Source organism: Hyperolius riggenbachi, chromosome 5 (genome assembly GCF_040937935.1).
Source record: "Hyperolius riggenbachi isolate aHypRig1 chromosome 5, aHypRig1.pri, whole genome shotgun sequence".
NCBI lineage: Eukaryota > Metazoa > Chordata > Amphibia > Anura > Hyperoliidae > Hyperolius > Hyperolius riggenbachi.
Genome location: NC_090650.1, coordinates 338,733,910 through 338,757,338, shown reverse-complemented (window position 1 = coordinate 338,757,338; position 23,429 = coordinate 338,733,910). Strand labels below are relative to the sequence as shown.

Here is a 23,429-nt window from a genome sequence, read left to right as displayed (position 1 = left end):
GGTCACCAAGGGAAGGGTTGTAGGAAGCAGGAAAATTGGGCGCATGAGGCAGGTGGACAAAAAGGGTGCTGCCATTGACTCCCATATTAAATATCGTTTACCAGGCGCCGAGCAGGAAAAAAAAGGCGCCTGTGATAATTTGTTTTCAAACTGCATCTGTGATAATTAATGTTTCCCAACTTCGCCAATGACCAGTTTACACATAAAATAATACTTATTTATAGTTTTGAGTTAAATCGTAATGTAATATTTAAATAATCACTTTTCATAAATCATTATTTTCAACATATACAGGATCTTCTTAAAAAATTAGCATATTGTGAAAAAGTTCATTATTTTCTGTAATGTACTGAGAAACATTAGACTTTCATATATTTTTTGATTCAAATGCACACAACTGAAGTAGTTCAAGCCTTTTATTGTTTTAATATTGATGATTTTGGCATACAGCTCATGAAAACCCAAATTTCCTATCTCAAAAAAAAATAGCATATTTCATCCGACCAATAAAAGAAAGGTGTTTTTAAAACAAAAAAAAGTCAACCTTCATATAATTATGTTCAGTTATGCACTCAATACTTGGTTGGGAATCCTTTTGCAGAAATGACTGCTTTAATGTGGCATGGCATGGAGGCAATCAGCCTGTGGCACTGCTCAGGTGTTATGGAGGCCCAGGATGCTTCGATAGCGGCCTTAAGATCATCCAGAGTGTTGGGTCTTGCGTCTCTCAACTTTCTCTTCACAATATCCCACAGATTCTCTATGGGGTTCAGGTCAGGAGAGTTGGCAGGCCAATTGAGCACAGTAATACCATGGTCAGTAAACCATTTACCAGTGGTTTTGGCACTGTGAGCAGGTGCCAGGTCGTGCTGTAAAATGAAATCTTAATCTTCATAAAGTTTTTCAGATAGGAAAATTGAGTTTTCATGAGCTGTATGACAAAATCATCAATATTAAAACCATAAAAGGCTTGAACTACTTCAGTTGTGTGTATTTGAATATAAAATTTATGAAAGTCTAATGTTTATCAATACATTACAGAAAAGAATGAACTTTATCACAATATGCTAATTTTTTGAGAAGATCCTGTAAAGCTGTCAACAAATAAATCGTAATATACTTTTCTTTTTATTTACACTCTGTAAAACATTATTATCCACCAAATACAATGCGCAACAACAAAATCATAATATATAGTTTTTCACACTTAATACTTATAAAACACTATTATCCATCTGATAAACCGAGCAATAGCTAAATCTGACGAATAATGGTTACAAACATACTAAATATATCTATCGTATTTAACTAAAACGTTGTTTAAAATGTTATCACTTACGTTTTGTAAAAAAAATATTATCCACATAATCAAGCGATCAGTAGTACATTGTAATATATTTTTTACAGTCACTATTTGTAAAACATTATTATTCACACAATAAAGCGATCATTAAGGTGGGATTTAGGGTTAGGCACCACCAGGGGGGATTTAGGTGTAGGCACCACCAGGAGGGGGGGTCTTAGGGTTAGGCACCACCAGGGGAGTCTTAGGGTTAGGTACCACCAGGAGGGTCTTAGGGTTAGGCACCACCAGGAGAGATTTAGGGTTAGGCACCACCAGGGGGGTCTTAGGGTTAGACACCACCAGGGGAGTCTTAGGGTTAGGCACCACCAGGGGAGATTTAGGGTTAGGTTCCACCAGGGGAGTCTTAGGGTTAGACACCACCAGGGGGGTCTTAGGGTTAGACACCACCAGGGCGATCTTAGGGTTAGGCACCACCAGGGGGATCTTAGGGTTAGGCACCACCACGGGGGGGGTCTTAGGGTTAGGCACCACCAGGGGAGTCTTAGGGTTAGGCACCACCAGGGGGGTCTTAGGGTTAGGCACCACCAGGGGGGGAAAAAGGGTTAGGGATAGTTAGAGGGAGGGTTCTGTGTGAGAATAGGGTTAGGTTTAGCTGTAGTAAAAGGTTAGTAATATTTACTAATGTTTTACTACAGTTATTACAAACGCACTTATATTTTTTATGATTTGTTTTTTTTAAATATGTGAATTAAGTTTTAATCGGTACCAAATGACTTTTTAAAGGTTTATCAATTGTATAATAAAGATTGTTACAAGATATTGTTTAGAAACTTTATAGTAGTATAAAATGTAAAGATATGTTTTTTGATTCTGATCTGGTTAAATCATAAAAAACAGTACTTAAACATCGTTTATGTAAAATCCGTTTTAAATCATAATAATTCTAATCATCATTGTAAATATACAAACGTTTGTGAGGAATAGCGGAGCCGCCGCCACGCAGGGCAGCATGGCGGCGGTCTCCGATTCCCAGGCGGCGGTTTCCGGTGCTCGATCGTGCGCTGACCTTGGACCTGGCCTCTCTGATGTTTAGAGGTAGAGGGTCATGCGCACGCACGCAAGGCGGCAGGACATTTATCTCTTGAGAAGACGGGTCAGCTGATCCGGCGATCAGCTGACCTCAGCCAGCCAATCACATGCTGACTTCAGTTCCAGCCCCCTGGGCGGGCTGGTGGAACAGGGCTTTGGCATTTAAGCCCACAGATGTCATTTGCTCACTGTCTGCTGTCGTGAATACACATAGTGTTAGCGCTCAGACCTTAGCTCAGTTTCCCAGGTGTTGTCACCAAGGACGTCACACCTTAGATTAGGATTGTATTTTGTATATTTACCTGTGTTTTCACCTTGGCTTGCCCTGACTTCTCCTTACTCTTATCGCTCTTGTACTTCTGCCTATCTGATTCAAGTTGCCGACCCTGGCTGTTTAACCACTTGCCGACCGCACGCTTATACCGTGCGTCGGCAAAGTGGCAGCTGCAGGACCAGCGACGCAGTATTGCGTCGCCAGCTGCAGGCTGATTAATCAGGAAGCAGCCGCTCGTGCGAGCGGCTGCTTCCTGTCAATTCACGGCGGGGGGCTCCGTGAATAGCCTGCGGGCCGCCGATGGCGGCTCGCAGGCTAAATGTAAACACAAGCGGAAATAATCCGCTTTGTTTACATTGTACGGCGCTGCTGCGCAGCAGCGCCGTGAGGCAGATCGGCGATCCCCGGCCAATCAGTGGCCGGGGATCGCCGCCATGTGACAGAAGACAGCCTGTCACTGGCTGCACAGGACGGATAGCGTCCTGTGCAGCCCGGATCTCCAGGGGGGCCAGGTAGGAGAGGGAGGGGGAGGATTTCGCCGCGGAGGGGGGCTTTGAGGTGCCCCCCCCCGCAACTCCCGGCAGGCAGGAGCGATCAGACCCCCCCAGCACATCATCCCCCTAGTGGGGAAAAAAGGGGGGCGATCTGGTCGCTCTGCCTGCACGTTGATCTGTGCTGGGGGCTGCAGAGCCCACCCAGCACAGATCAGCTAAAACAGCGCTGGTCCTTAAGGGGGGGTAAAGGGTGGGTCCTCAAGTGGTTAAACGACTCTGAATCAGTCTTCTGTTTCTGTACTGTTGCCGTCTTCTCTGTTGCCGAACCTTTGCTCGCCTGACATTTCTCCCTTCAGTGGAACGTCTCCCACTGTAGGGCTATCTCTGAGGCTTGCCTCTCCGAGACGCCTGCCCTAGCAGACTATTACTGCCAGAGGCCGAGATTCCTCTCTTTGCCTGGACTGAGGATCTCACACACAGGGTTCCCGTTCAGAGGTAACCACACCTCTGAGGAATCGCTGTGTGGTGGATATTTCCACGATCTTGTACTATTATAACTGTTGTTATCGTTTATCTACTGTGTTAGGTGTCCAGAGGTTAGCCGCACTTGTATTATTGGTGATTCTGCAGATCATCAATAATCGGGTGACGTCTGTATTGTTGGCGACACTGCAGATCACCAATAATCAGATTCTCTCTGTGTGCTGACACCGATCCTTACAACGTTATTGTAATTTTCCATCTATAATTACAGAGAATAGCGTTTTACCAATACAACATTTCATAGACATTATTTAATGATTTGAATTTGTAAAACATTGTAAACGAAACATTAAAATATAATTGTTTTATAAACAATATTTCAGATTAACGTTTACACCAGGTGCCCTTTTTCCCCAACACCCTTTTTGCATGTATGCAGGGTAGTAAACATTGGGGGGGTTCCACCAAAGTTTTTCTGGTGGCCCCATGGTTTTTAATTATCCCCTCCTCCTAACACCATCACCCTTGGCCAAGAATCTATAACCATCGGTGTGCATAACATGCAAATATATTCTGTGTAGTACCTTATAAGGCTCAATTACCTATATTTCTTCCTTCTAAATGTATAGGGGTTTGTGCCTGAGTATGGAACTGTTACTTTCATATCATGCTATGCATGGCTATAATAGAAATTACAACAACTATGGTAAAATTAATTGCTAGGATTGACATTACTTTATCTGACTTTTCACATATTTATTTTTTCTCACCCACATTTGCCTTTTTCTATAATTTTTGTTTACTTTTTCAATAAGAGTTTATGACAAGCAGATGTCACAATCAAATTTTTAGTTTCTCCATTATTTAAACACATGACTCACAATATTATGCCTCTGAATGTTTCTCAACCTTAGTGTGTCAGTAGTACTGAAAGTGATGTGGTTCCGGATACCACCTTAAAACGAGTTACAGATGCTGAGGTCTTCATACAGTCTCTTTATTCTTCTCCTATTCATGTACAGTAATGAATACAGAAAAAAAAGTTTATCAAAAATACTGATTATATAAAAAAATACCCTGCAGTGATTATGGCTACTTCTGTCCAGTTTGTAAGTATAGTAAAACATGTAACTTGAGTAGAGGTGTGCCCTGACGATCATGTGAGAACCACTGCTGTAAAATAAAACACAGAGGGCTTGATTCACTAAGACAAATAGCATGCCTTATCAGAGTTAATCCACCTTATCAGAGTTAACACGCCTTATTAGAGAAGCATAGCGAGCGCTACAAACTTATGCCTGCTAATTGGCAATGACGAGAGCTCCATTCGCCCTGCCCTGAGCCCCTGCGGGTCCAATTACTTTTTAAGGTCATTATCCCCGAACTTTGATTTGCCCAATAGGCTGCCTGTCAAGTTTCCTGTCAAGTGACAGGCAGCCTATTGGGCCAATCAAAGTGCAGGGATAATGTCCTTTAAAGTGATTGGACCCGCAGGGGCTCAGGGCAGGGATTAGCAGGCATACGTTCGTAGCGCTCGCCATGCTACTCTGATAAGGCGGGTTAACTATTATAAGGCATGTTAACTCAGATAAAGCGTGCTAACCCAGATAAGGCATGCTATTTGTCTTAGTGAATCAAGCCCATAGGGTCGTATCCTATTGCAGATGATATGTAGCTTGCAAATGCAAGCTACTTATCACCTTGCCATTGTGTGAGGATTACTGGGAAATCCTATTGCCGGTTTCACTCGTGTGATGGCCGATCGCTAGGGAGCATTACTCAGGTGAAAGCCTGAGTGATGCTCCCATATCCCGGGATATGAGGAGCAGGGTTTTGCACGGTGTTGCTGTCCTTCAGCACCACGGCTCCACAGCTTATCGCTAGCGATTTTGGTAATTAGTACAATGAAAAGGGTTGTCTTGCCCATATTAGCAATCTTTAATCCTATATGAAAAGAAAAAAGTCTGGCATGATTCAGGTGAGAGCTGCAAACCCCTGGCACCTAATAGCAGATCATTTTTAACAAATTTGTAGGAATTATATGAAGACAATCGAGAGCCCACTATAGTGTAGTAGTTAAAGACCAAGTACGGTATTAGATAAAATACATGTGAATATACCACTAGGCAGCCACTTTTGTAGCAGGTGGGGATATTAAACCCAACCCCACTTAGGATTAAGATGTCACTCTCTCTAGATGCAGGGGTGGACTCAATGTATTGTAGGTGACAAGGCAATATAATCTAATCAGCCTATGACCCATGGGTTGTAGACTGCTCTCTTCCGCTTCTGGTGGGCTTCGTAAGTCTTCGGAAGCCCTCTCTCACGCACTCGTGTGTGCGCAGTACAGAGCCGCTTGTCTTCGGGAGCCCAAGTGCTCCCGAAGACTTCCAAAGCCTCCCGCAGCGGAAGATTTGAACTGGGCATCCAGCGCTGGAACGCAGTGACAGTGAGGAGAATGAGAAGACTCTATAGGACTCAGAGTCTTCCCTCTCCTTGGTGAGTGTCTGTTTTTTATTTTTACTACAGATTCTTTTTCAGAGAAGTTCTATTTTTGTTGACATAAACAATCCCTTCTATACATTGCAAGGATTAATAAAGAAGACTTAAAGGAGTCATCAGGCAATAATATATAACTCCCATTTACTCACCTGGGGCTTCCTCCAGCCCCTTGCAGCTGACATGTACCACGCTGACAGCTCCGTTCACAAAAACGATCTTTATTGTTTACACGGCTTTCATTATCCACCCGCGCCCTTTGTTATCCACCCGCGCCCTTTTTTCGTCACGTCTTTATTTCACGCACGCATCCAATTAGTGTATACTTTTAGCATCCATTCAAACGCCTTGTCCAAATTGTCCAATAGAAGCCATAGAAATCCTCACAAACAGCTTTGGTCATGCTCCCAGTGATGTCTCCTAAATATATTCTCCTATTAGTAGTCAATTCAGTATGAAAGTCCCAAGCCTTGCAATCCACACCCTTTGAGAAAAAAACTGATATTAACAGACCTAGAAAGACAGACTGTGTGAGCTATTACATTGAAAAATATTACTTGGCTTTGTAACATGAAATATTGAGACCTGTACAGTACAGGTTTTAGGATGTACAATAATGCTAACCTTATATGTTTGTAATAGGTGTCCAGTCGTAGGCTGTGATGGCCAGGGCCATATATCTGGAAAATACACATCTCATCGAAGTGCTTCTGGTTGCCCTTTGGCTGCAAAAAGACAGAAGGATAGTTCTTTGAATGGATCATTGCTAGCCTGGAAACAGAACAAGCAAGAATTGCCACATTGTCCACTCCCAGGGTGCAATGGTCTAGGCCATGTCAATAATGTTTTTGTCACTCACAGAAGGTAATTTTTTTCATACACAGTTTGCTTAATCTGATATTCTTAATATGTAATAATAAAAAAGAGCTCATTAGAGCTCCAGATTTCATGACATAAAAACATTAGTCCAAAACACCCGAAGAAGCAATTGATTCCACCAATTCAACTATGCCAAAAGGCAATTAAGGCTTGGTTCACATGGGGGATATTTATCAAGAGTGTCTGAGACAAAATATTAGTAGGTTTTTAAAAATCCATGCAGAACTGTTTCAGACATCCTAAGAAATCACTAAATAGTGCAGATTCCTTCTTACGCGATGGTTCCTGATCACTGAGGGGAGATGTCAGCTGTCAAATGACAGCTTAATCTCCCCTCTCGGGTGCGCACGATCGTGACGGAAGCGGAAACGGCAGGTGGCGTAAATCCTATGCCGCATCAGCCTAGGGCAACCACAAGTGCGTCATAGGATTTACATGCGGCGGTCTGCTAAAGGTTAAACTGTTAGGAATAGGAGGAGTTGGGAAGGTCTCTCAGGCAGTGCAGTGTGTGAGGGAAATTACTGTTGCTGAGGTAACCAACACATCTGCTGTAAGCAAGCTCTGAGTGAGGGGGGAGGAGCCCTGCACAAATCCCATATAACCTGCACTGCCGCACTATCCGGAGAACTGCTATGAAGCACTTCTTAATCTTCAGCAGCTTAGGGATGGACTTGCATTTTCTTAACTGTAGCGCCGCTCTAGAAATCCACTCTAAACTGGCAGTATTATGTAGAATTTGAGTTTCTTACTATCATGCAGAACAGTTCCTCTGCTGGTTAGAACAGTTTTAGAAGAAAAAACTGTCGGTAATGCTTTGATAAATCTGTCCACAGTGCTCAGTTGTTTAAAGCATGTGTTATAATGAGTGAACTGCAGTGGAGACTGGACATAGTCTTAAATACACAGACTGCATGCAGTGAGTTAGAATAGATCTGTTTCAACACAGTACTGTGAAAAGGCCCATAGGAATGTATGGACAGTGAGTTGACATGCAGAATTATGCTGCAACACAACTGAGCACAGTGAACTAGGCCTTAATGTGTGTATGGTGAAAGGCATGACTTTCTATAATAAAGATTTTCTATATAGGTGAAGCTGGGGTTTCGAATATCTGATAAATATTGTGTAAAATCCTTATTGCTTTAATAGAATACATTTCTAAATGGACCTTTAAACCTATAAAACATTTTCATCTTTGATGCATTGTGTCAGCACTTAAAATAGTACCATACACTCTCCTCCCCTCTTTCCCTAGATCCCTATGCTCCTTCTTAAACAGTCGATTGCCCATTAAAGGGGGAATACCACAGTGGTACGAGCACCTTACAAGCAATTATACAACAAGATTTAACAAATTTATTAGTCAATGGTCCCAGACTCTCCATCCCAACATAGATCTCCAATCTATAAAAAAAAAGGCTCTGAGTCAGTACTTAAATACTCCGCTCATAACTCTCATTGGGAACCTCTCCAAAAAATTATTCTGCGGTGGCACTTAACTTCAAATTGAATTAAATTGGCGAGATTCTCTAATTACCACAGTCCTCTTTGTTAGAGATGCCACCAAAATATAGGTACACTGGAACACCTGTTATGTGAGTGCCCCCTAACCTCTCCAATTTGGACCATTATTAACCAATTTATATCTAACAAGATCCAATCTCCCTTTATCCTCTCTCCTCATCTAGCTTTATTACATATAGGACTGGAAGAGATCCCCTTGAAACACCGTAAACACATAACGCATACGCTCTGTGCAACCAGACAACTAATTTTACAAAATTGGGGAACACCATCTATTCCTACGCCTACACTTATCCAAGCCACAATGGAAAGCAACCTTAAGATGGAACTTATTTATAAGAACAAACTTTCCTAACATTTATTTAAACCGTGCATTACTGAGGCGGTGCAGTTTACTTGACTTTTTAGTATAAATTTAATACCTCATGCTAAAGAAACTATGTTTTTCAGTTTGAAACCTTAATAAGGAAGAGTGGGTTTCCTTCTCTTGTTCTCTTTCTTTGCATTTCTTTTTTCTTTTTCTTTCTTCCTGATTAACTTACTTTCCTTTTCCTTTGCTTTTACTTCTTTATTGGGAGAAATTCCTCCCTTTCTCTTAATTATGAAGGCCTGGTGGACTGGACCATCTCCAGAAGACCCCCTACCTAAGCCACTTCTCTTATAAATCAGATCATTATGTTGGAATCCATCCCCTGCTACAGGATCCCAATATTATAATTTTGCTCCTCTTACCTTGTTCCCCACAGGTAGTTGGCCTTTGCCTCTATGGGGATATACGTATTTTCTCCTCCACTTAACGTCTATTATAGGTGAGAATAAGTTTAATAACAAAGTTTAATAACTAAGAACTTTCATAAACAGCTAGTGTATCATGGAGATGCCCTATCCACCAGAACCTAAAACCAATATCTAGAGTCAACACAGTCTCATGTGACATTTCAATTAAGCATGTGTATTGTGATGGCTGCTCAAGAACTCAATTGTAAAAGTTTGCCTTGCAATGTTTATTGCCTCACTTTCATCTGCTGTATTGTTTTTTTATGAAACAAATCCAATAAAAACTATTTGGAAAAAAATTAATAATTCCATACACTGTACTATGTAGAATCATTACCCTGGAATTGCAATATATACAGTGGGATGCGAAAGTTTGGGCAAAGTTGTTAATCGTCATGATTTTCCTGTATAAATCGTTGGTTGTTACAATAAAAAAATTCAGTTAAATATATCATATAGGAGACACACACAGTGATATTTGAGAAGTGAAATTAAGTTTATTGGATTTACAGAAAGTGTGCAATAATTGTTTAAACAAAATTAGGCAGGTGCATAAATTTGGGCACCACAAAAAAGAAATGAAATCAGTATTTAGTAGATCCTCCTTTTGCAGAAATTACAGCCTCTAAACGCTTCCTGTAGGTTCCAATGAGAGTCTGGATTCTGGTTGAAGGTATTTGGGACCATTCCTCTTAACAAAACATCTCTAGTTAATTCAGGTTTGATGGCTTCCGAGCATGGACAGCTCTCTTTAACTCACACCACAGATTTTCAATTATATTCAGGTCTGGGGACTGAGATGGCCATTCCAAAACGTTGTGCTTGTTCCTCTGCATGAATGCCTTAGTGGATTTTGATCAGTGTTTAGGTTCGTTGTTTTGTTGAAAGATCCAGCCCCGGTGCAGCTTCAGCTTTGTCACTGATTCCTGGACATTGGTCTCCAGAATCTGCTGATACTGAGTGGAATCCATGCATCCCTCAACTTTGACAAGATTCCCAGTCCCTGCACTGGCCACACAGCCCCACAGCATGATGGAACCACCACCATATTTTACTGTAGGTAGCAGGTGTTTTTCTTGAAATGCTGTGTTGTTTTTCCTCCATGCATACAAGCCCCTTGTTATGCCCAAATAACTCAGTTTTAGTTCCATCAATCCACAGCACCTTATTCCGAAATGAGGCTGGCTTGTCCAAATGTGCTTTAGCATACCTCAAGTGGCTCTGTTTGTGCTGTTGGCAGAGAAAAGGCTTCCTCTGCATTCCCTGTGTAAAGTGTGCAGAATGGTTGAATGATGCACAGTGACTCCATCTGCAGCAAGATGATGTTGTAGGTGTTTTGTACTGGTCTGTGGGTTTTTTACTCTGATTGTTCTCACCATTCAACGCGTCTGTTTATCCGAGATTTTTCTCGGTCTGCCACTTCGATCCTTAACTTGAACTGAGCCTGTGGTCTTCCATTTCCTCAATATGTTCCTAACTGTGGAAACAGACAACTGAAATCTCTGAAACAGTTTTCTGTATCCTTTCCCTAACCCATGATGGTGAACAATCTTTGTCTTCAGGTCATTTGAGAGTTGTTTTGAGACCCCATGTTGCTACTCTTCAGAGAATTTAAAAGAGGAGGGAAACTTACATTTAACCCCCTGAAATACTCTTTCTTATAATTGGATTGTAATGCCTAATATTATTTAAACAATTATTGCACACTTTCAGTAAATGCAATAAACTTCATTTCACTTCTTAAATATCACTGTGTGTGTCTCCTATATGATATATTTAACTGACATTCTTTATCGTAACAACCAACGATTTATAAAGGAAAATCATGATGATTAACAACGTTGGCCAAACTTTCGCATCCCACTGTATGAGCCTGGTTTACTAATGTATCTCTAAGAGACACAGGTTATCAAAGATCATAAGTAACCTGCAAATCTAGTCTCAATTCATTTTTAAACTTTGTGGACAGTTTCCAAAATGATTGGCTCATCTACTTCCCTAGCTCCTGCAAAGGGTTCATATTGTACATCTTCTTATGACCTTTGACTAGCTTTTATATACCACTAAATACAAGTGCTATAAAGAGTTCATAGTTCATAGTGCTCAGTTGCACTGCAGAAAGTTCATAGTGCTCAGTTGCATTGCAGAATAATTCTCCATGTTTACTCACTGCCCATACAATTCTATGGGCCTGTTCACAATACTGTTGTAAAGAATCAAACTCGCTGCATGCAGGCTTTGTATTAAAGTCTATGGGCCAGATTTATGAAAGCTTTACCGACGTTTTTTTCTTCTTAAATTGTTGTGACCAGCAGAGGAACTGTTCTGCATAATAATAAGAAACTTCTCAAATCCTACATAAAAACGTCAGTTTAGCGTGGATTTCTAGAGCTGCACTACAGTTAAGAAAAGTGCAAATCCATCCCTAAACTTCTGCAGATTAAGAATTGCTTAATAGCAGTTCTACAGATAGTGCAGCAGTGCAGACTAGGCATGATTTGTGAAGTGCTCCTCCCCCCCTGCTGCCAGGCATCCTGTGAAGTTGTTCTGTGCTTAACCCTTCCAGTGCTGGGCATTGATGCAATACAGGAGATGTATTGGTTACCTCAGCAACTGTAATTTCCCTCACCCTGTGCACTGCCTGAGATACCTTCCTAACTCCTCCTATTCTTAACCCATTCGCGTTCCGTCGTTTTCACGTGAGAAATGTTCACCTCCCATTCATTAGCCCATAACTTTATCACTACTTATCACAATGAACTGATCTATATCTTGTTTTTTCCGCCACCAATTAGGCTTTCTTTGGGGGGTACATTTTGCTAAGAGCCACTTTACTGTAAATGCATTTTAACAGGAAGAATAAGAAAAAAATTTAAAAATTCATTATTTCTCAGTTTTCAGCCATTATAGTTTTAAAATAATACATGCCTCCATAATTAAAACTCACGTATTGTATTTGCCCATACGTCCTGGTTATTACACCGTTAAAATTATGTCCCTATCACAATGTATGGCGACAATATTTTATTTGGAAATAAAGGTGCATTTTTTCCATTTTGCATCTATCACTATTTACAAGTTTAAAATAAAAAAAATATAGAAATATTTCATCTTTACATTGATATTTAAAAAGTTTAGACCCTTAGGTAAATATTTACATGTTTTTTTTTATTGTAATGTTTTTTTTTTATAGTAAACAATTTATTTGGGTAGTTTTGGGAGGGTGGGAGGTAAACAATAGATTTATAATGTAAATGTGTGTTCATTTTTATATTTTTTTCCTTACAGTTGTAGTTTTACTTTTTGGCCACAAGATGGCGGCCATGAGTTTGTTTACATGACGTCACTCTAAGCATAACACACGCTTAGAGTGACTCATCGGGGAGGGAACAGCCAGAAAAGGCGCAGCTTCCGAGAGAAGCTGTCGCTTTTTCAGCGGGGGAGAGGAATCAGTGATCGGGCACCATAGCCCGATACATTGATTTCTTGGCTACCGAATCCGCGGCCGGGAGTGCGCGTGCACGCGCGCGATCGGCCGCGGGAGCGCGCATGGTTCCTGGACGTAGTTTCTACGTCCAGGAACCAAAATAGGTTAAAGAACAACTGTTAGCCATCATATGCCCCCCACAAAAAAATACATATGTAAGTAGATAAATGCTTGCTCTACTTACATATCAGATGTAATGCACTGTCTACGTTTTGGTTTCTTTTAATTTTCAATTTATATTATTTTCCTGGCAGGGGCCTTCTTGTGCCCTCCAGGTTAAAGAATCCCCCCCCCCCCCCGCTCCGCATCCCCCTCCTCCCCGCACTGATTCAGAGCACAGCGGGGAGGATAAAGGGAGCAGGCACAGACTCACCTAATAGTGTATCCAAGTGCTGGCGTTTCCATCTGTTCTCTGCACTACCACCGGAGGCAGTGCAGAGAGTATAGAAGGGAACTGTAGCGCCTGGAACCATTATTCAGGGAGTCTGTGTGCAGCTCCTTTATCCTTCCCCAATATTCAGCACGGGGAAGAGGGAGAATTGGCAGTGGCAGATGCAGCAGAGAGGGAGCCCACATGCCTCTGGAGGAGGGGGGCCAAGGACAGTGAAAGGAGACAGCCTTTGGTCCACCTCCGTGTGTACTAACACGGCTGAAACATAGAGAGTGAAGGGAAGAGCAGGCAGCCAATCACATCGCAGAGAGGTGAGTGACAGAGGCTTCAGCCAATCAGGCTGATACAGCATAGCATGTCACTTCTCTTTTGCGTCTGTGTTAGTCTGCGTACCATCTTAGAGCCTGGGGGCATGGGGAGAGAAGGAGTACAGTAAGATTGATTTTCAAGTTTGGATTTGCCTGGTTAGCATCCTATTATGTAACTATGTAACAGCCTACACTAGAAAATTAATTTTGTATTTAAAGGGATACTGTAGGGGGGTTGGGGGAAAATGAGTTGAAGTTACCCGGGGCTTCTAATGGTCCCCCGCAGACATCCTGTGTTGGCGCAGCCACTCACCGATGCTCCGGCCCCGCCTCCGGTTCACTTCTGGAATTTCAGACTTTAAAGTCAGAAAACCACTGCGCCTGCATTGCCGTGTCCTCGCTCCCGCTGATGGCACCAGGAGCATACTGCGCAGACCAAAGACCATACTGGGCTTGTGCAATACTCTCCTGGTGACATCAGCGGGATCGAGGACACGGCAACGCAGGCGCAGTGGTTTTCAGACTTTAAAGTCTGAAATTCCAGAAGTGAACCGGAGGCGGGGCCGGAGCATCGGTGAGTGGCTCCGTGGGTACAGGATGTCTGCGGGGGGCCATTAGAAGCCCTGGGTAAGTTCAACTCATTTTCCCCCGACCCCCCTACAGTATCCCTTTAATGCCTAACAGTTACTCTTTAACAGTTTAAGAAGGAATCTGCACTATTTAGTGATTTCTTAGGATGTCTGAGACAATTCTGCACACTCTTGATAAATGTCCCCCACATTCAGTGTCCATTGCAGTTCACTTTCAGCGCTTTGAGTCACCAGGGAGAAAAGCGCTATATAAATATTATTGTTATTATAATGCATGCATTATGCAACTGACCACAGTAGCCCTAGAGTGTTTGCAAACTGCAAGATGTCCCTTTCTCACCTCTTGATCCCCTATGAGGGTGTTGCTGGGTGGATTCATTGAGATGAAAGCCTCAAAAGTGACCTCAAAAGTGATTTATACAGAGGGGGATGTGTATCATCTCATTTTATACATCCCAGAATGTTATTTACTTTAGAAGCTGATGCATATTATTGAATACTATATGTGATTTAGTAAAAAGGTATTAAACCATTGTAATGGAGCAATAACATATGAGCCTACAATAGTATTTCAGTAGACAAAATGTGTCAGCTGATGCATTCTCCCATACTTGTATTGACATCACCACCCTCGGGATGGTAAAACCAAAGCAAAATAATGCAAGCTATATTTGACTGCTGCATTAAAACAGTGAGGATGAGAGCATGCTGTTCACCTTTTCCTATGTAATGCTCTTTTATAAAGGTTGTCTAAAAAGTAATAGTTGTTTGCTCTTATCTGTCATGTCACTTTAATTTAATTTATTTATTTGGGGATGAGAGGTTCTGGTTCCTTAAAGGACCAGAGCCTTTTTTTTTTCTTACATTTTTCCCTTCCTGAGCACTCCGGTTGTCTCACAGTGATCAGGAGGTCAGGAGCCAATGAAAACAGCTCCTGACCGATGAGCGGAACTCAGCTGTCTTTAGAACTACACCGTATCAGGCTTAGGCACCCCCAAGTGCGGCTTAGTTTTACCATACCGCGGTCCTGAACTGGTTAACTTGCTTCTGTAAAGTTAACCTCTTCTCTTCCTGCACTGCTTAACACATGACTGCAGAATGCAAGCATCTGTTTGTTCACTAGCATTAAAGGTACCCATACATCCAGTGATGTATGGGCAGATTGACCATGAGACAGATCTCTCTCTGATCGAACATAATCATCAGAGAGAGATCTGTTGCCTGACAATACACCCTAGACCAATTGCTGATAGATTTTATCCAAAATTGGCCAAGCACTGCCACCGTCCCTTAAGTCTCAAAGTGTCCTCCCGCTGGCACGACTCCTGGCCTTCTCCGCTGTCACCTCTGTGTCTGCCATCACTGCGAGTCCTGCACCATGTGGCACCTGGCGCGTGTTAGGACGTCACATGCGCAGCTCCATGTGGTACGCGATGACACCGGACACGGTGGTACCGGTGGTGCAAGCCAGGAGTTGCAGCGGACAGACTTTATACTGCACATGCAACAAAGAAGAGAGAAAGAGTTCCAAAGAAAAGCACCAACCTGGAACAATTTTAGATGATAGAAAAAAATATATAATTTTTATTGAGAATCCATAATCATTAAAGAGAATCTGTACTGATTAAACATTTTTAAAATAAACACATGAGGTAACTTCAAATGAACATTACATAGTTACCTTGCCATCAGTTCCTCTCAGAAGCTCACCATTTTCTTCTGACAATAATCCCTTCCAGTTCTGACAATATTTTGTCAGATCTGAAATATATCAGTTGCTGTCAGTAAAATATCAGTTGCTGTCAGTTATAGCTGAGAGGAAAACGGATGTACCAGGTAATGCCCATGTTTCCCTATGGCTCAAGTGGGCGATGTTACAGTTTAACTGTGTGCTGACCAGGAAGCTGTTATGGGTAATGGGCATTTTCAAAATGGAGGACGGAAAATTCCCTTGATCACAGTGAACAAATAGGACGTGGGACAGGAGAAAGACACTGAGGAGTAGACTACATGGAAGGTAAGTATGACAGTGTATGCCTATTTTGACTTTTAATTTTCAGTTCAGGTTTTCTTTAAATAAAAACAATTAAAATCACCAGAGGTGATAAGCCGGGTGGTACCATAATAATAAGTCAATCATTGGTATAATCATGAAGGGTCAACCCTCTAAATATGATTGCTCAATTGTATGAATATAATATGATAAACACAGTAAATTCACCCCAATAGCACACAACACAACACAATCAGGGGTAACTATGAATATACAATAATAAAATGCATACAAGGTTCTGGTATAAGTAAAAAACCTAATGTGACACACAATAAGTAATGATTGTAAAGTGCAAGCCTCTTCCAGAAGTGTGAGTCGCCCGCAAGATGCTTAACCACTTCCCGACCGCCGTATTGACAATTGGCGGCCGGGAAGTGGACCCCGCAAGGAACGCCGTATTGACAAATGGCGGCGGTCCTTGTAGGGGCATGGGTGGAGTGATCGCGTCATCCGTGACGTGATCCTCCGCCGGCGCCTGTCTCCGCTCACCCGCCGCAACATCCCGCCGGCCATACGGAAGCGCCGGCGGGATGTTAACCCGACGATCGCCGCATACAAAGTGTATAATACACTTTGTAATGTTTACAAAGTGTATTATACAGGCTGCCTCCTGCCCTGGTGGTCCCAGTGTCCGAGGGACCACCAGGGCAGGCTGCAGCCACCCTATGTCGCACCCAAGCACACTGATTTCTCCCCCCCCTGCCCCAGATTGCCCACAGCACCCCTCAGACCACCCCCTGCCCACCCCCCAGACCCCTGTTTGCACCCAATCACCCCCCTAATCACCCATCAATCACTCCCTGTCACTATCTGTCAACGCTATTTTTTTTACCCCCTGCCCCCTCCTGATCACCCCCCCACCCCTCAGATTCTCCCCAGACCCCCCCCCCCAGACCCCCCCCCCCCCCCTGTGTACTGTATGCATCTATCCTCCCTGATCACCTGTCAATCACCTGTCAATCACCTGTCAATCACCCATCAATCACCCCCTGTCACTGCCACCCATCAATCAGCCCCTAACCTGCCCCTTGCGGGCAATCTGATCACCCACCCACACCAATAGATCGCCCGCAGATCCGACATCAGATCACCACCCAAGCGCAGTGTTTACATCTATTCTCTCCTCTAAACACCCACTAATTACCCATCAATCACCCATCAATCACCCCCTATCACCACCTGTCACTGTTACCCATCAGATCAGACCCTAATCTGCCCCTTGCGGGCACCCAATCACCCACCTACACGCTCAGATTGCCCTCAGACCCCCCCTTATCAATTCGCCAGGGCATTATTTACATCTGTCCTTCCCTGTAATAACCCACTGATCACCTGTCAATCAACTGTCAATCACCCATCAATCACCCCCTGTCACTGCCACCCATCAATCACCCCCTGTCACTGCCACCCATCAATCAGCCCCTAACCTGCCCCTTGCGGGCAATCTGATCACCCACCCACACCAATAGATCGCCCGCAGATCCGACATCAGATCACCACCCAAGCGCAGTGTTTACATCTATTCTCTCCTCTAAACACCTACTAATTACCCATCAATCACCCATCAATCACCCCCTATCACCACCTGTCACTGTTACCCATCAGATCAGACCCTAATCTGCCCCTTGCGGGCACCCAATCACCCGCCTACACGCTCAGATTGCCCTCAGACCCCCCCTTATCAATTCGCCAGGGCATTATTTACATCTGTCCTTCCCTGTAATAACCCACTGATCACCTGTCAATCACCTGTCAATCACCCATCAATCACCCCCTGTCACTGCCACCCATCAATCACCCCCCTGTCACTGCCACCCATCAATCACCCCCTGTCACTGCCACCCATCAATCAGCCCCTAACCTGCCCCTTGCGGGCAATCTGATCACCCACCCACACCAATAGATCGCCCGCAGATCCGACATCAGATCACCACCCAAGCGCAGTGTTTACATCTATTCTCTCCTCTAAACACCCACTAATTACCCATCAATCACCCATCAATCACCCCCTATCACCACCTGTCACTGTTACCCATCAGATCAGACCCTAATCTGCCCCTTGCGGGCACCCAATCACCCGCCTACACGCTCAGATTGCCCTCAGACCCCCCCCCCCTTATCAATTTGCCAGTGCATTATTTACATCTGTCCTTCCCTGTAATAACCCACTGATCACCTGTCAATCACCCATCAATCCCCCCTTGTCACTGCCACCCATCAATCACCCCCTGTCACTGCCACCCATCAATCAGCCCCTAACCTGCCCCTTGCGGGCAATCTGATCACCCACCCACACCAATAGATCGCCCGCAGATCCGACATCAGATCACCACCCAAGCGCAGTGTTTACATCTATTGTCTCCTCTAAACACCCACTAATTACCCATCAATCACCCCCTATCACCACCTGTCACTGTTACCCATCAGATCAGACCCTAATCTGCCCCTTGCGGGCACCCAATCACCCGCCTACACGCTCAGATTGCCCTCAGACCCCCCCTTATCAATTCGCCAGGGCATTATTTACATCTGTCCTTCCCTGTAATAACCCACTGATCACCCATCAATCACCCCCTGTCACTGCCACCCATCAATCACCCCCTGTCACTGCCACCCATCAATCAGCCCCTAACCTGCCCCTTGCGGGCAATCTGATCACCCACCCACACCAATAGATCGCCCGCAGATCCAACATCAGATCACCGCCCAAGTGCAGTGTTTACATCTGTTCTCTCCTCCAAACACCCACTAATTACCCATCAATCACCCCCTGTCACTGCTACCCATCCGATTAGACCCCTATCTGCCCCTAGGGCACTCAATCACCCGCCCATACCCTCAGAACGCCCTCAGACCCCAGCCCTGATCACCTCGCCAGTGCATTGCTTGCATCTATTCCCCCCTCTAATCACACCTTGAGGCACCCATCAATCACCTCCTGTCACCCCCTAGCACACCTACCCATAAGATCAGGCCCTAATTTGCCCCGTGTGGGCTCCTGATCACTCGGCCAAACCCTCAGATCCCCCTCAGACCCCCTTCCGATCACCTCCCCAGTGCATTGATTGCATCTATTTTCCCCTCTAACCACCCACTGAGACACCCATCAATCACCTCCTGTCACCCCCTAGCACTCCTATCCATCAGATCAGGCCCAATACAACCTGTCATCTAAAAGGCCACCCTGCTTATGACCGGTTCCACAAAATTCGCCCCCTCATAGACCACCTGTCATCAAAATTTTCAGATGCTTATACCCCTGAACAGTCATTTTGAGACATTTGGTTTCCAGACTACTCACGGTTTTGGGCCCGTAAAATGCCAGGGCGGTATAGAAACCCCACAAACTGACCCCATTTTAGAAAAAAGACACCCCAATGTATTCTGTTAGGTGTATGACGAGTTCATAGAAGATTTTATTTTTTGTCAAAAGTTAGCGGAAATTGATTTTTTTTTTCACAAAGTGTCATTTTTCACTAACTTGTGACAAAAAATAAAATCTTCTATGCACTCGCCATACACCTAACGGAATACCTTGGGGTGTCTTCTTTCTAAAATGGGGTCACTTGTGGGGTTCCTATACTGCCCTGGCATTTTAGGGGCCCTAAACCGTGAGGAGTAGTCTAGAAAAAAATGCCTCAAAATGACCCGTGATTAGGACGTTGGGCCCCTTAGCGCACCTAGGCTGCAAAAAAGTGTCACACATGTGGTATCGCCATACTCACGAGAAGTAGTATAATGTGTTTTGGGGTGTATTTTTACACATACCCATGCTGGGTGGGAGAAATCTCTCTGTAAATGGACAATTGTGTGTAAAAAAAATCAAAAAATTGTCATTTACAGAGATATTTCTCCCACCCAGCATGGGTATGTGTAAAAATACACCCCAAAACACATTATACTACTTCTCCTGAGTACGGCGGTACCACATATGTGGCACTTTTTTACACCCTAAGTACGCTAAGGGGCCCAAAGTCCAATGAGTACCTTTAGGATTTCACAGGTCATTTTGCGACATTTGGTTTCAAGACTACTCCTCACGGTTTAGGGCCCCTAAAATGCCAGGGCAGTATAGGAACCCCACAAATGACCCCATTCTAGAAAGAAGACACCCAAACATATTCCGTTAGGAGTATGGTGAGTTCATAGAAGATTTTATTTTTTGTCACAAGTTAGCGGAAAATGACACTTTGTGAAAAAAAACAATTAAAATCAATTTCCGCTAACTTGTGACAAAAAAATAAAAACTTCTATGAACTCACCATACTCCTAATGGAATACCTTGGGGTGTCTTCTTTCTAAAATGGGGTCATTAGTGGGGTTACTATACTGCCCTGGCATTTTAGGGGCCCTAAACCGTGAGGAGTAGTCTTGAAACAAAAATGACCTGTGAAATCCTAAAGGTACTCATTGGACTTTGGGCCCCTTAGCGCAGTTAGGCTACAAAAAAGTGCCAATCATGTAGTATCGCCGTACTCGGGAGAAGTAGTATAATGTGTTTTGGGGTGTATTTTTACACATACCCATGCTGGGTGGGAGAAATACCTCTGTAAATGACAATCTTTTGATTTTTTTACACACAATTGTCCATTTACAGAGTTATTTCTCCCACCCAGCATGGGTATGTGTAAAAATACACCCCAAAACACATTGTACTACTTCTCCCGAGTACGGCGATACCACATGTGTGGCACTTTTTTGCACCCTAACTGCGCTAAGGGGCCCAAAGTCCAATGAGTACCTTTAGGATTTCACAGGTCATTTTGAGAAATTTTGTTTCAAGACTACTCCTCACGGTTTAGGCCCCCTAAAATGCCAGGACAGTATAGGAACCCCACAAATGACTCCATTTTAGAAAGAAGACACCCCAAGGTATTCTGTTAGTAGTACGGTGAGTTCATAGAAGATTTTATTTTTTGTCACAAGTTAGCGGAAATTGATTTTTATTGATTTTTTTCACAAAGTGTCATTTTCTGCTAACTTGTGACAAAAAATAAAATCTTCTATGAACTCACCGTACTACTAACGGAATACCTTGGGGTGTCTTCTTTCTAAAATGGGGTCATTTGTGGGGTTCCTATACTGTCCTGGCATTTTAGGGGCCCTAAACCGTGAGGAGTAGTCTTGAAACAAAATTTCTCAAAATGACCTGTGAAATCCTAAAGGTACTCATTGGACTTTGGGCCCCTTGGCGCAGTTAGGGTGCAAAAAAGTGCCACACATGTGGTATCGCCGTACTCAGGAGAAGTAGTATAATGTGTTTTGGGGTGTATTTTTACACATACCCATGCTGAGTGGGAGAAAGATCTCTGTAAATGGACAATTGTGTGTAAAAAAATTAAAAAATTGTCATTTACAGAGATATTTCTCCCACCCAGCATCGGTATGTGTAAAAATACACCCCAAAACACATTATACTACTTCTCCTGAGTATGGCAATACCACATGTGTGGCACTTTTTTGCAGCCTAACTGCGCTAAGGGGCCCAAAGTCCAATGAGCACCTTCAGGCTTTACAGGGGTGCTTACAATTTAGCACCCCCCAAAATGTCAGGACAGTAAACACACCCCACAAATGACCCCATTTTGGAAAGTAGACACTTCAAGGTATTCAGAGAGGAGCATGGTGAGTCCGTGGCAGATTTCATTTTTTTTTTTTGTCGCAAGTTAGAAGAAATGGAAACTTTTTTTTTTTTTTGTCACAAAGTGTCATTTTCCGCTTACTTGTGACAAAAATTAATATCTTCTATGAACTCACTATGCCTCTCAGTGAATACTTTGGGAAGTCTTCTTTCCAAAATGGGGTCATTTGGGGGGTATTTATACTATCCTGGAATTCTAGCCCCTCATGAAACATGTCAGGTGGTCAGAAAAGTCATAGATGCTTGAAAATGGGAAAATTCACTTTTTGCACCATAGTTTGTAAACGCTATAACTTTTACCCAAACCAATAAATATACACTGAATGGTTTTTTTTTAATCAAAAATATGTTTGTTCACATTTTTCGCGCTGCATGTATACAGAAATTTTACTTTATTTGAAAAATGTCAGCACAGAAATTTAAAAAAATATTTTTTTTGCCAAAATTCATGTCTTTTTTGATGAATATAATAAAAAGTAAAAATCGCAGGAGCAATCAAATAGCACCAAAAGAAAGCTTTATTAGTGACAAGAAAAGGAGCCAAAATTCATTTAGGTGGTAGGTTGTATGAGCGAGCAATAAACCGTGAAAGCTGCAGTGGTCTGAATGGAAAAAAAGTGGCCGGTCATTAAGGGGGGTAAAGCCCACGGTCCTCAAGTGGTTAAAGGCGATTGCGCTGGGTGGTCCCTGGTCCTTTTCTTTGCTCACACGTAAGCGCCTTTCTCGCACTGTGCACCTTACCCCGGTACTACCCTACCTATATAATCTATATTGGCACATCTCAGGCCTAGTTTCTCGGCTTGTCCTTCCCGACAATACCATTGTATTTATTGTGTGTCACATTAGGTTTTTTTACTTATACCAGAACCTTGTATGCACTTCATTATTGCATATTCATAGTTACCCCTGATTGTGTTGTGTTGTGTGCTATTGGGGTTTCAATTTCAATAAAATCGTTCCAGGTTGGTGCTTTTGTTGGGAACTCTTTCTCTCTTCTTTGTTGAATATGCTGTTCTGTATCCCAGTAGCACATCCTGTGAAATAATCTAGAAGACAGTTGGTATTGGCCCTGCGTTTTGCTGCAGATTATCATTTATTTATTTATTTATAGATATTATATATGGTGCTTGTCGAAATGTTTTTGTTTGAAGTCTGATTAATACTGCACATGGGCATTTTACACTTGCCTGGGGGACCTGGCCTGGGGTCTGTCATGTTTGTCGGTGATTGCAATTTTAACGTCAATAATACTGCAGCACAACTTGACCGATAATTTCCAGTTTGTCTAATTAACCCTTTGGACCAATTTTAGCCTGAAATTGATTAATACATCGATCGGGCGGCCATGATGCAGCACCGATTTTTTAATTATCGAAAATTTTGGAATTGGACTGCAAAATTGCTTGAGGTATGGCCACCTTAAAATGAAGTGCTCACCCCCCAGTTCCTCAAACCTATAGGTCACCCCCCCCAGTTCCTCAAACCTATAGGTCACCTCCCAGTTCCTCAAACCTATAGGTGAGGCATGTGATGCTACTACAATAAGGTTTGAAAACCTTGTAAAAAGATCTGATGAATGCTTAAATATACTGTAGAAGGTGATTATGAGGATAAATCAGAAATAATCAGAAGAT

At 43.1% G+C, this 23,429-nt stretch overlaps 1 protein-coding gene across 8 annotated transcripts in view; it reads left to right on the top strand.

Moving 5' to 3' along the window:
* ST18 (ST18 C2H2C-type zinc finger transcription factor) overlaps window positions 1-23,429 on the top strand; it is a 336,354-nt gene that overhangs the window by 280,316 nt on the left and 32,609 nt on the right. For 7 of the 8 annotated variants that reach the window (XM_068234752.1, XM_068234754.1, XM_068234750.1 and 4 more), the window contains one exon: window positions 6,788-7,009. The exons of the other annotated variant lie outside the window; for it this stretch is intronic. In XM_068234752.1, coding sequence (XP_068090853.1) covers window positions 6,788-7,009 — 222 coding nt within the window. The remainder of the gene's footprint in view (window positions 1-6,787; window positions 7,010-23,429) is intronic. 8 annotated transcript variants of the gene reach the window in all.